The 16,630-nt window shown below is 39.6% G+C and overlaps 2 protein-coding genes across 2 annotated transcripts; both read right to left on the bottom strand.

Annotated features, from left to right (window-relative positions):
• Window positions 1-39: 39 nt before the first annotated feature.
• Window positions 40-9,261, bottom strand: zdhhc12b (zDHHC palmitoyltransferase 12b). The gene is made up of 5 exons (XM_074689925.1): window positions 8,754-9,261; window positions 6,164-6,303; window positions 5,850-5,942; window positions 4,373-4,539; window positions 40-4,111 (listed from the first exon to the last, which is right to left on the bottom strand). Exons 1-5 carry the CDS (start codon window positions 8,848-8,850, stop codon window positions 3,796-3,798), a joined length of 813 nt encoding a protein of 270 aa, XP_074546026.1. The 5' UTR covers window positions 8,851-9,261; the 3' UTR covers window positions 40-3,795.
• Window positions 9,262-9,613: 352 nt separating this feature from the next.
• On the bottom strand, window positions 9,614-15,572 carry uap1l1 (UDP-N-acetylglucosamine pyrophosphorylase 1 like 1). Its single transcript, XM_074690467.1, has 9 exons — window positions 14,948-15,572; window positions 14,059-14,263; window positions 12,934-13,109; window positions 12,683-12,855; window positions 11,997-12,190; window positions 11,270-11,410; window positions 10,988-11,173; window positions 10,572-10,638; window positions 9,614-10,128 (listed from the first exon to the last, which is right to left on the bottom strand). Exons 1-9 carry the CDS (start codon window positions 15,225-15,227, stop codon window positions 10,042-10,044), a joined length of 1,509 nt encoding a protein of 502 aa, XP_074546568.1. The 5' UTR covers window positions 15,228-15,572; the 3' UTR covers window positions 9,614-10,041.
• Between the last annotated feature and the right edge of the window lie 1,058 nt (window positions 15,573-16,630).

The raw sequence follows: 16,630 nt of genomic DNA, 5'->3' as shown, positions 1-16,630 counted from the left end.
TTTTTGGAAGAAAAAAAAACAAGAACTTATAGTGGGCACTTTGTTTCCATCAGGGGTTGTATTAAAGACATTTGACTGTTTACCTACTGCAGGATGAAGCAAACTGAGAAGTTTCAGAACTTTTCATGTTTTTAATTTAAACCTACAAATAATGTAAAAAACTGAGCCAAGCAAAAAAAAAAATGAGATCAGAAAGACAAATGTACTGTTCAATAGTAAATTTCTACTTGATGTTTTAGGTTTTCTGATGTTTCCAAATATCAGCACTGCCCTCTTTCTCTCTGAAGTGTAAATATTTATGACTTAAATGAAGACGTAACTTTGAATGTACCTCCTGATGTTTACTCTGTTGTTTGTCCATCTGTTGTTTACCCTTTGTTTTCTTAAATCATTTACAGAAACTGACTTTTTAAATAACCCCATCATACAGAACAAACCAGCCTGTGTGTAAAGTGTAAACTACATGAAGAAGAAATATGAATGAATAAATGTAAATATATCTGCTGGACCCTGAAAGACCAGGTACCTCTTCGTGAAACATTTATTACTTTGTATTTGTTGATGTGTATAGTTGGTTCGAATGAGTAAAAAACGTTGCATGACAGTATTGCATATAATCCAAAAGTACACAACATGAATATATCAATATATTATAAAAGTTCTTACAGTCAGCTGTACAGGAGAATCCAACACCACATTTATTGCTGGGTTACTTTAGCACAAGAAGGAAAAAGTTCAAATTCAGACCATATATTGCACTCAGGTTTCCTTCCATCCTCACAAACCCGACTCTTCCAGCCTCTCTGTTAAAACAGTCATATAAAATATCCAAAGATGTCTCAGAGTTTCAAACAGTTAAGAATATTTACAATGATATAAAATAGCTTTAAATGCTGTTTGTTGAAGTCAAACATCCTGTACAGATTATAAGAACGATAAACCATCAGAGGTTAAAATGTGCACATTTGAGTATTTGCAAAAACATGATCATCAATTTTCACTCACTTCAAAAAACAACCTGTTCTCAGATAAAACTCTTTTTTTCACCTAAATTCAAGTTTATAAAATCTCAGATTAAATCAGTTTGTTACACAGAAAAACCAAACAGCAAAAGTTGTTCATTAGGTCAGAATTTTTGTGGGTGCAGAAGAAGAAAGCATAAGAAAACATTTCTGGTCCCCACATGCACCTTAAATGAGCACTTCCTTTAATTTACACACCACATATCTGTATTCAAAGTAAACTTCATGGTTTATTAACAGTCTGTTACTCAGGTTCATTGTGAGTCACTTTAAGGAAAAGAGTCCTGCAGTGTGTGTTCAGCATATGAAATTACTGTAAGCATAAATAATTCAGTGGAGGACGCAGCAGTGAGGGTCAAACAGGAGAATCAACAAAGTCTGACGAAGCAGTTTTTCATTGAACAGAGGCTTAAAGGGGCAACACAGGACTCACTTCCATCCAACACACTCAAATGGAGTCCACTCTGTACACTTAATACTCGCTAGAAGAGTGCATAAATATCGTCTCGCATCAAACACTGCGTTCCAGGCCCCTTCCGCTACCTAGCCAACCTTGAGAGTGAGAAGTAGGGATGAGTACCTTTCACATTTAGAATGTTAAGGTACAGATACCAAAAACTTCAATTCTGACAAACAGATGAGTGTGAAAGTTAGAAATCCTTAGAAAATGATGCCCAGTTAATCAAACACAGCTCAACACGTGATCAGACTCTGCAGGTAAAGGATGTCAAATTAGTCTCCAAAGTGTGGTTAACGTTAGCAGAGCTAGCTCCAGCAGCCTTCAGTCCTCACGCCTGTGCTGGTTACTCACTGGTGTGGCTGAGTGGTTATGCCTCACTTTAACCAGTCACAGCCACACATACACATATGACTTTATCTCTATTTATAGATTAATATACCAACAAACTACTTAAGGTGACCTCTGCTGACTGTGTTTGTTTACATCCAGGTAGTAGAGCATTATTGCGTTATGGCAGAAACCCTTAACCATAGCTTTATCCCTGACTACTGGAGGATGGTGTCATTACAGCTCAGACACAAGATCAACCTTAAAGGCCCACATTGATAACAAAATTAATATTCATTAGACTGAACAGTGAGGGCGCTATTGGTGAACAGACCTCAGCAGAAATTTAGAAACTGTCATGACTATGAATTATTTACTCACACACACAAAAACAATTTTCATGAAAAGGTTCCTGGCTAAAAATACTGCCTCTTTGAGTAAGAGTCGATCACTCAGAGTGTGTAAGAGATCCTTCAGGAGGAGTTTCACACATAATTACTGCTCACATTAATGATTCAGCAGAGGAAACAGGAATGAGGGTAAGCTGGAGTCTAACTTTTTTTTTTTAAATCTTAAAGTGGGACAGCAAAGAGCCTGAAGACAGTGAGAATATCTGTGTCTGAGGGATTTGTTACACTTGAACAGTTGTAAACAATCAAGGCTCGACGAGGGAAACATTTCAGCCCTGGCATTAAAATGACAACCTTACTTTGATTAATGAACATCTTGTCTTACAGCGACAAAACATTTTTTGTCTGGCCTTTTCCATCTACATCACTTTAATAAACTTTCATAATCCTTCACGTGTCTTAAGTTTGATCACCTCTAACCTGGTCAAACCAACCTAAAAGGCTGGTTTAAAGGAAACACCGCAAATGTCCTAAAGCAAAGGTAGAAGATTTTTTAAGAACGTGTTTTACACTCAAGTTTTTCCACATTTCTGCTGGGTGAGCCATCTTACAGCTGCTTTAAAGCAGAGGCTGTAGTGCTGGTGTTTTGTTTTCTGTGACTTCAGGGGGCTTTAAAGCTGTATTCAGGCTTCTGACCGCCAAGAAGAAGAAAAATAGGACATGGAACAAAACAGATGAGGCGAATAATTCTTTTAGTGCACATCCCCAGAGAGGAGAGCTGGGACATGCCTTGGGTTTCTTTCGTGTGATACTGATACCAGTAGGAGAACTCCATCTGATGTCAGGGCTGTGTATTGTCTGTTACGAATATATTGGGGTAACATAGAAAAGGTGAGTCTCTGCTGGTTTCATAGGCCTGTGTTCTTTGTGCTTCATTTATCCCTCGTTGATTTGTTACAGTTGAGATATGTTACAAAACAGCGATTTACAAGTTCATGGATTTTTCCCGCAGAGTTTGGGTTTTTCAGATGCTTCCCCTACGTGAACACATGCACACTAAACTTCAAAGCTTCTTTTGGAGATTTTTCGTCCCTCAAGTCATTCTCTCCTCTGATATTTGGACGACCTTTTGATGAAGGAAGAGCCGCATTTTTGGGTTTGACCTGGACTCCTCTGATTCAACAACTCCTTTTTATCAAAACGATTGTAACGCATGAGTATATTCAAAAGACTCAAATTAATTAAAAAACAGATTCTACAACTTTACAAAACTGTACAATAAAATGTTCTGATGGTATTTGATCATAAAACTCCTGTAGAGATTAGCTGCAAGTAAAAGCATATAAATACAGTTTTTAATACGCGTAGATATCTGGACTTAATAAGGGGGTTACAGATGTAGTTTGACCGGAGCCGTGTCAGGGTGAGGGTATTTTTGGTCCGTGGTGATTTGTTAAAATTTCTGCTTTAAAAGAGGGAAAGTTGCAGAGTTATTCACAAAAACTCACGGGTCTCTGAGAGGTAAACTGCACACACATTTTGTTTCTCCCAAATTTGTGGAAAAAAGTTGATTCTCAAATCCAGAACTTGTTCGAGAGCTTAATTCACTTCACGCCTGTTGAAGCCGTTTTTGTTCTCAGACCTGGTCGCTGCCCTCCCTGAAGTACACCTGCTCCCACACCACGGTGCCCCACACGCAGAAGAAGCCCCACAGGTTGTGGAAGGTGCCACGGTCAAAAGGGTTTTCATCAGCACCGCAGTGTTTGAGGTAGGAGATGCGGTGACGCGACATAAACTCCCAGGTGGTGGTGTTGAGGGAAACCAGGTAGAGGTGAGAGCCGAGCAGCAGCAGCACGATGAGTGAGAGCAAAGCCACGAGGATGGCCACCGTCAGCAGCATGCTGTTGGTCCGCAACCACAGCTGCCATGTGGGCGCAAAGCTGAACCCCGTCCTGAGGAGAGAAGAAGTTATCAATTCAATGACAGAGCTTTGACAACTGTGTGTTAAGGGATGGTTTAAAAACAGAGTGGCACTTCATTAACCAGCTGCTTTTGCATTAAATAAAAAACATCTTCAGATCACCACTGACGGGAGCCATTGTATTGTGTTCCTCCTACTCTTTATTGAGTATTCTGACGTACAAAGTGTGCACACTTCTAAATGTGTATTTTTTAATGTAAATGAAAATAAACAGTGACCGTGTTTCACTCACCAGGCAATGTGCAGCCCCCACAGAAGGACAAGCAGCTGAACAGCCAGGTAGAGGACAAACCAGCGATGGTTCTTCTCACCAACACAGTTCTCAATCCACGGACAGTGATGGTCGTACCGCCGCACACAGTGCTGACATGTCTGGCAGTGCTTGGATCTCATTGGCTGCTGCTCGTGAAAAAGGTATATTAAAGATCATTTATTCAATAAATTTAGTATAAGAGGGATGGGAAAGCGACAAGCAACAACATCCAGGGATGAACAATGAAGCCAAAGCTGAAGAGCCAAACACTGCAGTTCCTTTAGTGTCCACTTGTGGATGTTGTCAGCAGTGAGCCAATCCCTATAGAGCCCCTTGTTAAATGTCCAACTTTACGGCAGGAATAAACGTCCTCACGGGATGTTAATTTAAAAAATAAAAAGTTTCAGTAAACCTAAATAAGTGGGTTTGCATTACAGATTGAAGTACTTTAGGATGTGCTTATACTTATAAAAGGTCCAGTACATGAGGATCCTTATTCAGCCTGGATCTTACAGACAGATGATAAAACACACTCCATACAAAGAATTATAAACTATGACTGAGTTTTTTAGTACTGTCTGATCATATGTTTTACTTTTACTATGGATCACACTACTGTAAAACTCAACAACACACCTGTTATCCTATACCACTGAGGGATCCTGCAAGTACTGTAGAAGCTCAAGAGTCACATTTCATCCTGTGGGCTACAAAAGCAAACACCGTGTCCACAGACAACCAGCAAATAAATCAATGAACCCTGAAGGATTCAGAAAAGGACTCCACTCTACTCTGTACTCCTTCTTTTTTTTTTTTTTCTTTTGTTATTGTTTGGAAAAACTGTCCGCTGTTCACTTCTTGGATCTAAAACTATCTGTTAAGATGTAGAAAAACAGTTGTAACATAAAACAAAGAATAACAATCACAGTTAAAAAGAGACATTAATGTGTACTTTAAATGTATGAAGCATGAATGTTCAATAAAAAAAAATTTAAATTTAAAAAAAAGATTCAAAAGAGGCTTAAAAAAAAACAGACTGTGGACATAGTCTCATTGACACATTGACATGACTCTTTGGTTTCTCCACAGGTGCTGCGAAGTACTACGATGACAGTCACCATGTTGGAAATGATTTCCCATCAGACTTTCAGTTAATCTAGATGTTTACATGTTTACATAACTCTTAACACCAATATTATCAAAACATTTAAGTTGAACTAAAAAAAAAGTTCAGCTTTTGTAAAATGTGTAAAAATGAATAAATGATGTGTAGAAACCAAAACTATTAAATGCACCTGGCTTTCAATGTCTCAAAGTATGCTGTAAAGTTTTAACACTGGCTTTTGCTTTCTGTACTTTTGGCCTTAAGTGGATACTTAATAAACTGCAGTTTTCGCACTTCAGTGCTGGCTTTTTTAATCATTTGTCACTCATTCAGACACAAGAGACAGCTCACCTGCAGCAGACAGTGACCACAGCGTCTCTGTCGTAGAGACTTGGTGCTGGGTGGGATCATGTCCTGCTGTTCCTCAGTCACTCCCAGGGTGAACTAGAACATCATGAGAACATCATGAGAACAAAATGTCATCACACCCACAGATAATCATTCACAAGGGGAGCTGACAGTTTATGAAAGCAGCTACACATATTGTCAGCTGACCTTAATAAAATGACTGCGGTCAGATTTTAATGCATATCCATAAATAATAAGACAATAGACGAGGCCTTTTGTTTGGGGACATCATTTTAAAGATTAAGTTCTTTCCTCACCTGTAAGTCGCTGTCATCAGAGAGGATGAATCCGGGATCCATCAGAGAGACGGCAAAGTAGAGCAACACAGACACCAGCACCAGCAGGACAAAGAGCACGGGCTGGACCAGCTGCCCTGTCTCCTCCTGCTTCCTCAGCTCTTTAAAAAAATACAAACATGAACTTTAAAGCACTAAAAATGAGAGGCAACCGAGGTAAGCTGTGACCTCTAACAGTTATCAGCCAGTCTGATCGCTTGTTACCCTTAATGTCCAGTGTCTCATTTAGCTTCACTGGCTCTGTCTGTGTTCATTAGAGTAACCTGCAAAACACTCAACCCCTTTTTTCTTATTCACATTTTTTTCATATTTTGTATCATGATGCAGGTACTTTTATCAAAAACTCCTCCTTTCATGTTTAATACTAGGTTAAAAGCCTTACTTAAATTCTGAGTGTTAAAATTTGTTAAATGTGGTGGTTGACTGCTTATGTAAGGCACTCAGAGGAACTTCACAGTTGTTCATTCTTCTCTGTGTGTGAACATAAAAACAGTAACTCTGAGTTTTCTATGTTGTCTCCTTTCTGTTTTACTCCTGTGAATGTTCTTGTGTATTAGAATAAATATGAAGGTGGTTTACTCATCATTAGAAAAAAATAGTGTTCTGTTATTAAACAGCATTGATGCTTAGGGAAATATAAAAGGGACACTAGTTTTTAACACTTAGTCACTTCTTTCATGAAAAACTGGAGGTTTTAGAGCCACTAAAATGGTTCTGCAGAGATGGCACAAAATACTAACAAATCCTTTCATCTAAATTAATAAAAGGAAAATAAAAGGAGGTAAAGAAATTATTAAATGATTAATGTAAAGCTTCTCACAAAGATCTTGTTATCTTGAGTGACAGCGACTGTTTTAACACTCTCTTTGTGTCACATCAGAGGATAATTCAGCATTTTGTCTCAGTTCGTCAGCTTGCCATTTTTAAATGACATTTAAGTCGATGTTAGGAAAAATCTGATTCAGCTTTTTTTTTTAAACTGCTTTTAATTCAATTTTTAAACACAGCTCTTTTCTAGTGGTTGAATCTGTAACAGTTGCTTCTTTTAAGTGGATACTTTAAGGACGTAAAACATCTGGAACTAGCTCATTTAATATCAGGACATGGTGTCAAGCAAGAGGTCAATGACACAAGTGTCAGTGTTGAATTCTTACAATTTTAGAAGTATATGAGGAGAGAAATGACAGCTGTAATTATAACAGATGGTAGTTAAACAAATGGCCCTGACTCGATTTATAAAGCTGTCATCAACAGCGATGAGACATGATGTTCTGACTACTGACAAGTGAAGCGAGAGGCATTATCTCTTTCCTGTGGCATCTGTCAGTAGCTGTGATATGTCAGGCAGCAAGTGAGCATGTTGTCCCAAAAGTTGATGTGTTTAAAGCAGGAGACACAGACAGGCATTAGCAAAAAGATTCAGAACACGGTGATCACAGTTTGTTGTGATTGGAGTTACTGTATTCACGCTGACCCCTGTCCACCACTGAAAGCAACTACAATGAACACAAGAGTAACTGAACTGTACCACTGAGCAAAGAGGAAATTTGCCTGGAGGAACTTCACACCACTGATTTTAACCCCAAATCTTGGTTTGATCCAGCATGTGTGGGATGTGCTGGACAAATGTACTCCATCCATGGAGGCCCCACTTCATAAGCTCCATAACCTCCAGGACTTCCAAGATCTGCTGCTAACCTCTTGGTGCTGAAACCACCACAGCACACCTTCACAGGTCTACAGCAGTTCAGATTTCATTAGGTCAGGACTGTTGTTGAACATAAGAGGCAGCTAACACACAATCCTTGTTTTGGTTGAATGTTACGGTGTTAAACTATGCTGGAGACAGCCACACTATGGGATAGTTTTAAGGTATGGTTTAAAAATAGATCAATAAATCATCGGTATGATAAACAAGTTACAGTGACATGGCACCAGTGATGTAGGTTCTCTTTTATGTTTTGTCTATTTTTTTATCTCTTTTTTTCTTGTTTTTCTCATCTTGCTTTTACTGATTTTAAGATTAATTTTTACTTTTACCCTGCTTTTATCAACTGATGATCAATCCTATTTCTTTTCTTTCTTCTTCGTGTTTCCTTTTTTATTTTTACTGATGACTCATTTCTTGTTTTCATGAGGATGTTCTTAATAGATCTTAACATTTTGCCACTATTGTTTGCTATGTCTTGTGCTAAATGTTAGTTGTTTTTAACAGGAGGCCAACTCATCTGCTGAAAACCAAATCTACCTACGGCTATCTTGAACTTACAATTTTAATTTATTGTAAGAATGAAATAAATAAACAAAATCAAAACATTTATAACTAAAAGGTTATTTAGCATCGCATACATGTAAAAATAGCATTACATTAATCAATTATCTTATTTTGTCAACCCATGCACACAGAACATAACATCACACCCTGGAAGTATCTCAGTACATCAAAAATTAGATTGCCTTTTCACATTCACACCACTTTCATGCCCCTGTTTCTGCTCATTATCAATTACTACAGTGTATTCTATTAACACTACATATGTGGGAGTCTTACCTGTATCATGTAGGAAGAGTATGAGCGTTATGACCCATGTCAGAATTACATGAGCTGTTCTCACAAGAAACCCTGAGCCGAACACATTTTTAAACATGGTGTTAGCATGTTAGAGCATCCATCGCAGTCTGCAGGCGGACCGAGGCTTCACACAGACAGGACGGTCCGTTAAAGGAGTTAGCAACCGGAAAACAAATAAACAACGACATCTGCATCACCTGAAACACTGAACAAGCTACCGTCACACCTGCATCCAGAGGTGGGATACAACACAAGCTAACGTCAGTGTCATCAGAGAATTAACGACTACATAGCATCCAGGGCGATCTCTCGCTGAGGAAACGTTAGCCCGAAATCCTTTCAGCCCCAAGTGACAGAGTCAAACTCTGAATTTCATGTATGTCGAAAAATATGACATTAGGAGAAGACTGTATTGTAAGGTCCTCGATAGAGCCACGGCAAGAGCAACACGAACCGACCGCTTCACTGCAAGTGTAGTCTGTTGTTGTTCCTTTAACAGGCTAAGCTGTGATTGGCCAGGAGCAACCACGTGACGTCTCTTTCAGTCATTGCAGACTGTTTATAAAAAATAATAATAATAAAAATAATTTAAAAAAATAATAATAATAATAATAAAAACAATAAAATAGATAAAGACATATCTTCCGGTATGATATCTATGAAAGCCATTTCCGCAAGTAACAAAAATAAATAAATAAATAAATAAATAAATAAATAAATAAATAAATAAATAAATAGGTAAATAAGGAAATAAACTGCTATAAAAAAAATACTTAAAAAAAATAAATCAAATAAACAAATTAAAGTGAAAAACTAACAAATGTCCGAAAGTAAAAATATTTAGAGCCAACTCAGTCAATACCCAGGTTTCTGCAATATATTTATCAAAATAAATGTAGTCCTACATCGTTCAAAATCAAGTCATGAACCTCAAAAGCTAAAGGGTATTAATGCTTTGTAGAATGATTTAAAAAAAATAAACAAAGATAAGGAGAGTAACAAAGCTGAGGTACTTCATGAGCATCTTTTGTCATGTGTAAAAGGTATTTATACATCTCTTAAGTCATTTACAGTCCCTTATTTGATTTCAAGTGATTACATCACATTGTTTGTAGCTCTTGGTAAAAAAAAAAAAGATGCATATAATTACAGTAAACATCCCTTATACAAGTAAACAGATCCGGTAAACTGTAGGTAGTCAAATGCATCTGCCTGAAGTCGTTGCCATCTTTTCCACTCTTCAGGACCCTTAGCTTCTTATCAGACGTCACTGAGCCTGCAGCTCGCTGGCCCTTTTCTCATCCAGTATAAAGGGAGTCTTCAGAGTTCTTTCTTTCAGCAGCTGATCCAGACCCTGCAGGAGGAGATTGTTTAAAAAGTGTTAAACCTCCAGTAACACTTGTATTTAGGAGAACAGCTTTATGTTACACAAACAAGTTTAAGCTTGTGCCGTTCATCAGGATCATAATGAAACAAATGAAACATACTGCAGATAGCATTGAAGAAGGGTGAATATTAAACAGAATTTAAAAAACAGAAGCACAGAAGCTGGCATCATACATTCTTAAGCTTAGCTTTTCTCTGAGTCTGAATTAGGAAGAGAGAAAAATTCACAAGAGGCCTCATGATTCCCGTTCATGATCTCTGACCAGAGCTCCAGGCTTTGTTGAGCTAACTCACAGACCAGGGCCAGCTAAGTGAAGAATGCCCCTCTGGTTTGTCATGTCTCTTTAAAGTTAAAAATTTCTTATATATTTATTTATTGCTCTGGATCTGTCAACACTTTCAAATTCTCACCTCTCCAAAGTAAGAGACCAGCGGTGAAATCTCACATTGGGCTGGAGGAGCATCACCTACAGACACACTGTGGAGAAAAAAGACACAGAATGATGTAAAATTTTCTGCTTCTTATCGTACTTCTTGCTTCTTACCTTACTGCTCAAACATTTTGCATTTCCTTATATTTCCCTGTTCTTGCTTTTTTGGTGCCTGCTGTGTTTGTCATATGATCATTTGGTTTCATTGCGCAGTGTTTCCTTTGCTGAAATTGCTGTTTTGTTGCATCCTATTTTTCTTTCTTTACTGCTCAGCAAAATAAACTTTTTAATGAACAAATGTGTGCAGTGACCAAGTCTCACTCACAGGACGTAATGTCCAGTTTTCAGACTCAGGGTCTGAGCCCTGATGTTATTAAAGGAACACTTCTGTTTGACCTGCTTGAAGGAGGTACAGCTTTTCCGTGTTCGTCCAACAGCGTGGCTCCTGCAGCCACGGCCCAGCGACAGTGTTGATTCAGCAGAGAGTTTCTGGCTGTGGTTGGGCTGTCTGTGGGCGCTCCGTCTGCGTTTTTCAGCGGGGAGAACTCATCCTCCCTCACAACCTCAAATGCAACAAAGTTCCTTCCAAAGACAGAGTTACAGATTCTTATCAACCGTACAGTGATGTGTTAATATATTTAATCTGGAGAAAAGATTAGAAAAAGTCATCCATGATACCTTGAGAAAGGGAAGACATCAAATACAAACTTCTCCATCTTTATGCCGTTGGGTTTAGTGGGTTTGACTTGATTTCCACACGAATCCACAAAGGGGACTTTCTTCAAAGCAACATGTTGTTTCAGCTGGTCTTTAAACTTCCTGTGAGTTCAATAAAGGAGCAAGAATCAAACTTTAGACCAGGAGTGGGCAACTTATTTTCAAAATAGGCAGAAAACCTGAATTGTGTCAGAGGGCTGTACCATCAATAATGTAAACTTAATTCTGCTCAATATTAACTTTTTCTCATCATAAAGCGTACTTATATATTTTGATTAGCTTCTACTGGTAACCGGAATAAAAAGGATATTCTGTAAAAATGTGAAACTGTTGTATAGGATTAAATAGGAAAATGCTCCTTTAGAGGTGATTAACAGTAAAATTAAAAAAAATCATAGCATTAGTGTTTTGTTTTATTTTTAGCCTGCTGTGCTCCACAAATACTGAAAAACTACATAACTATACAACAACTACATATTTGCACAACAACGTCTATCCAAGGCCACAAGCTCACTGGTTTCTATTTGAGGTCATTTTTTTATTTAAAACACCTGAAGAATTTCAACATTTTGAATTTGGGTTTTTACATATTGATTTATTCCCCCTGAGCGTTGAACCTCAGTGTGGCAGATTGTTTGATATCCTCCACCATCACACATGCACACATGTAGAAAATCAAGTTTCTTACTCTGCTACATCCTGCAGGAACGCTCTGGTGAAGAAGTGGTTGCAGATGTTACCGGCGCTGAACACCAGCTCTCCCCCGGGCCCTCTGAGCTGAGCTGTCTCTGGTTGGATCTCGCTGTACTCCACCACCTGTGTGACGCCCTGCACCCTGCAGACCACACCCACTGGCTCTACGGGACTTGCTTTCTCCACCACCTGATGGACATATGACACTACTTACAAAATTGTATACCTATTTATTCATTTATGAGAGCACTGTATGAGTGCTGTGTAAATCAGCTGACACTGAGCTGTTTTGTTTCATTTCCTTTTCCAAACGTATTGGAGGGATCATAAGAAATACTAAAAGATTGCTTCATGTTTCCTAAAGCTGGATAATTATTTTAACAAGTCATTTCAAAAACAACATTTGTTTATTTTGTGCTTTAGATTGGAAATCAGAAAAAAGAAAAACAACATATCAAGACCCTTGTAAATAAACTGTCATGAGTTGACACTGGGGCATCTCTAAGTATGGAGATGTAGTGTTGTTGTTGTTTGGGCTTCATTTAAAAGAACTGATTTAATAAAGGACTGACACAGCCTCTTTTCTCATCCAAAAGATAAAAACAAACTCTTCTGATTCTCCATCATGTTTCATCTGTACCTGACAGAACAAGCGTCCTGGGTTTTTCTTTGACTCTCTACCTTTGCTCCACAGTCGGCCCCTCTGCTCACACAGAACCCAATGAACACAGGGTCAGCCATCTTGACCAGGATGTTGTCCACACAGTAAACGTGCAGGTACTCCAACCCCCTCTTCTTCATGTCCTCCAGTACCGCGTTGTCCACCAGAGCCTGGTACAGGCCTCCATTACCATCTGAGTACACAGAGAAGAGAGGTTTTCAGACATCAGCTCATCTTAATCACACCAACCTGGAGGTGAAACCACACCCACCTGGAGCCATGGCGATTTTTCCTTTTCCCTGTAGGATGACCTTTCCGTCAAAGCTTACAGCTGGGATCATCCTCTGTTCAAACATGAGGACGTCAGATGGCTTCAGACCAAAATAATTGTTCTCCTTAAAGAACTTTTCTGTGGGAGCCAGAGTAAACTCACTCGTCATGATGTACCTAAAAAAAACACAAAAGAACAAATAAGAACTTTGACATGATAAAACATGTCCATGGATGCAACACGTGTGTTTCTACTTAAGTCTGAGGTTTCATCTTTTTTAGTTGTATAAATAAACTCAGATAGAAACACAGACTTTCATGGATGATCATTACAGCACTGACATTTCATTGTTCTTTCACAGAAACTAAAAATTAACCCTGAGGATTTTAGGAATACCTAAAGCTAGAGGGATTGATGCCCCTCCGTGTAGTGATGTAAAGTGTGTCTACTGTTAAAGCAAGAATCAATAACACTTGACTTTTTATCTGTTTCCTGTTTCAAAGTTCAGTAACTTCCCCCTGAGGTCATAAAAACATATTGATCATCTTCAAGAAGCATTGATTTCTATCAGGCTGACTTTGAAGCCTGTTTATAAACCTGACTGACATCAACCAGGTGAAACATTAACACAATTTGACATAGCTGTGTGTCTGCTGGAGGTGTGAGTGTATTTGTGTTTGCTAAAAAGTTCTTCAAACAAAGCTTTTAAGGTAAAAATGCAAAACCAAGAGCCACAAGTGTTTCTCTCATTCCCCTGCTCAGAGGGGCACAGATCAGCTGGCTGCAGATCTGAGCTGGATAATATTCAGCCTGTTCCGCGATGATTGGTGCACAGCCTGTTCTGGTCTAGTCTTCACATTTGATTGACAGATCTGCAGGAACACACTGAACCTGCTGGACTTGTTCATATGAGACTGTGAGCACACACTTCTTACACATCACTGACAATATGGATTATTATGGAGAGCTACACTGAGGATCAATTTTTGTTTTGCATCAAGTTAATTGTAGCCTCCCAGTTTACTCCCATTGGAAAGACTGATTTTAACCCTGCACAGTGAGCTGACACCTGATTAAAACCTGCACCATTAGAGTAATGAGGAACAATCCATCACCTGATCTTACCATGGGATGCTACACTCAGGGCCGTGTCTTCTTTCTGCCAGTTGCTGGACTCTCTGAATCCTCTCAGCTTGGATCTGATACAGCGTCTTCCTGCTTGGCAGCCCCACGTCATACATCCCTTTGGGGTACTGAACACCAAGACGAGTCCCTTGACCGCCAGCCAGCAGCAAGACCCCAACTCGACTCTTGGAGATCTGAAGCAGACCTGAGGATAAAATGGTAATATGAGTAAAAGCATGATGTAAACATAAACATGCATAAACAACATGATACTCAAGATTCTCATCAGGACATCTAGACTCAACAGGGAACCAAAGTCTGCCAAAGACAAAGTAACTGCGATGGGTTGCTTCAAATTACAACCTTTTGGGGTTAACAGGGAACAAAAATGTCCTGTACCAAAATCTTGAATTTTAGGGTTTTCATGAAAAAAACAAAAACTTCTCACAAAAAAATTCCATGTGGAGTAACACAAACAAATCTACTGTCAAAAAGAGGCACAAAACTACTTGAAAGGAAAAAAATGTACCTCATCACCCCTGAGGGTTGAGTACATAAAGTACTGACTTATTCAGCTGGCTCATGTCACATGACTCTGCCACCCATCATGAAAAATTCTGCCAGAGGTGGTCAACATTTTTCTGAAAGCTTCTCTTACTATTTATCATATCACCATCATTTCATTTTAAATTTCACTGACAGATTCACAAAATATATGCATTGCTTTGTTTTAGTGAGGTGTATTGGGAGTTCTGCCATGAGGTTGTTGATGTACCCTTCGTTTCTTATCATTGTCACCCAATAAATAAAACTCTGTCTTGGTGTTGGTTGCTCCTGCCTCTGGTTTCTCTGAGGTGTTAGTTAAAGTCTCCTTGTTGTTGACTCTCACCTTCATTTTCCCACTCTTCCAGACTCTTTCCGTCACTTTTCCTCACGCTGCCGATAGAACCGGGGGGTACCGGCTCTATGTGCTGGTCCAGGCTCTCCGGCGGACACTCGGCAGCCCTCTGAGCCCCCTCACAGTGATTTTTCAGCCCCTTTAAGTCGAGCTGAGATAGCTCCTGCAGAAAACTCTGCCTCTCCTCGTCACTCAGCTCCGACCAGAACTGCAGGACATGAGCTTGTCCCACAGCCTCCAAATGCTGCTGCGCTTCTTCATAAGAGAGCATGGTGGGTCTCTTAGAGAAAGCAGACTGAATCCAGAGTCTTCTCTCTCTCTGTGCTGGTTGTGGAACAGCAGGAGATCTGAGCTACTTTCCAGGAAGTGGCTGTTTGTGGGGAGGAACTCGTGACTGCTGCTCGGATCCAGACGCGGATCCTGCGGTGAAAAACTTGAACCAACTGGATAAACTGCTGCAGCTGAATAAAAGACGTCTCTATGCAGCTGCAAGAGGAGGACAAACACGTCTGAAATAACTCCCTGTACCCGATATTTGCAGGACTTCCTCACAGCAGCAGGTAAAACAAGAAAGCAGACTGAAGTTAAGGGGAAATCATCCCTGAGTCTGTGATCAGCTGACTGCACCGAGGGAAAATCAGTCAGTTTGTTTCAGTAAACACACACACTCTCTCTCTCTCTCTCTCTCTCTCTCTCACACACACACACACACACACACACACACACACACACACACACACACACACACACACACCAGCACTTGTATGTATGTGCAGAGGCGATTCAAGCGTCCCTTTGGGGCCCTATAGCCAAAAATTCACAGGTGGCCCCTCAAACTGGTGACAAGCCTTTTAAAACAAATACTCTGACTCTGACAAAAAATGGGACAAAAATTTGTTATGTCATCTTGAAGGCTCTTTCGTTATAGCATTAAATTCCTCAAAAGCAGCTTTTAAAAGTTCTTTGACTCTGTTCTTGTACTAACTTACACGAAATTATTTAGTTAGTCAAATCAAAGGGAGGCTGGGACCATCAAAGACAAGAATCAAGGAGGACACCCCTCACGTCCTCCTCGGTCCTTCGTCTTCTTGTCCTTGATGAGGGACACAGATTGAGGGGGACAACAACAGAGAAAGATTATCCTCCTTAAACTTTGTCTCTCTTCCTTCTCCTCATCCCTTGTTGTCCTCCTTGATCAACAACAAGGGACGAGGATCAAAGAGACAAGGGACAAGGATTGAGGAGGAAGACGCAAGAGAGGGATTGAGGAGGACAATCAAAGAAAAGGATCAGGGAGGACAACAAGAGACAAAGGACAATAAATCAGGAGGTTGGTGAAAGACAAGGATCAAAGAGGACAACCGACGAGAAGGTCAGGGATCGAGGAGGACATCCCTCATCGTCCTCCTTGATCCTTGACTTTTGCTGTACTTCTTGATCCATGACAAGGGACACAGATTGAGGAAGACAAGGATGATGTGGAATGTAGATCAGGGAGGATAACAAAGACAAGGATCTAGAAGGATGTTGAAAGACAAACAAAGCAGTCTTCCTTAATCCTTGTTTCTTGTTGTCCTTTTTGATCCAGGATGAGGTATGCAGAACAAAGAAGACAATGACAGGGATAGGGATCAAGGAGGACCCTCGTCGTCTGCCTGGATCCTTGTCTTTTGT

Source organism: Halichoeres trimaculatus, unplaced genomic scaffold (genome assembly GCF_033239565.1).
Source record: "Halichoeres trimaculatus isolate MK-OKI-2021-1 unplaced genomic scaffold, fHalTri1.1 fHalTri1_scaffold_16, whole genome shotgun sequence".
Classification (NCBI taxonomy): domain Eukaryota; kingdom Metazoa; phylum Chordata; class Actinopteri; order Labriformes; family Labridae; genus Halichoeres; species Halichoeres trimaculatus.
Note: the sequence above shows the minus strand (reverse complement) of the source record. Positions and strands in the feature narration are given on the sequence as shown.

What these genes read in the sequence shown, in the direction of transcription:
- zdhhc12b (XM_074689925.1), bottom strand. Translation starts at nt 8,850, where the DNA reads ATGTTTAAAAATGTGTTCGGCTCAGGGTTTCTTGTGAGAACAGCTCAT. An exon ending in CTGATGACAGCGACTTACAG is followed by an intron (nt 5,943 to 6,163) that starts GTGAGGAAAGAA and finishes ATGATGTTCTAG; the next exon opens with TTCACCCTGGGAGTGACTGA. An exon ending in GTGGTCACTGTCTGCTGCAG is followed by an intron (nt 4,540 to 5,849) that starts GTGAGCTGTCTC and finishes TTTCACGAGCAG; the next exon opens with CAGCCAATGAGATCCAAGCA.
- uap1l1 (XM_074690467.1), bottom strand. Translation starts at nt 15,227, where the DNA reads ATGCTCTCTTATGAAGAAGCGCAGCAGCATTTGGAGGCTGTGGGACAA. An exon ending in CCTGAGTGTAGCATCCCATG is followed by an intron (nt 13,110 to 14,058) that starts GTAAGATCAGGT and finishes TGTTTTTTTTAG; the next exon opens with GTACATCATGACGAGTGAGT. An exon ending in TTCCTGCAGGATGTAGCAGA is followed by an intron (nt 11,411 to 11,996) that starts GTAAGAAACTTG and finishes TTGAACTCACAG; the next exon opens with GAAGTTTAAAGACCAGCTGA.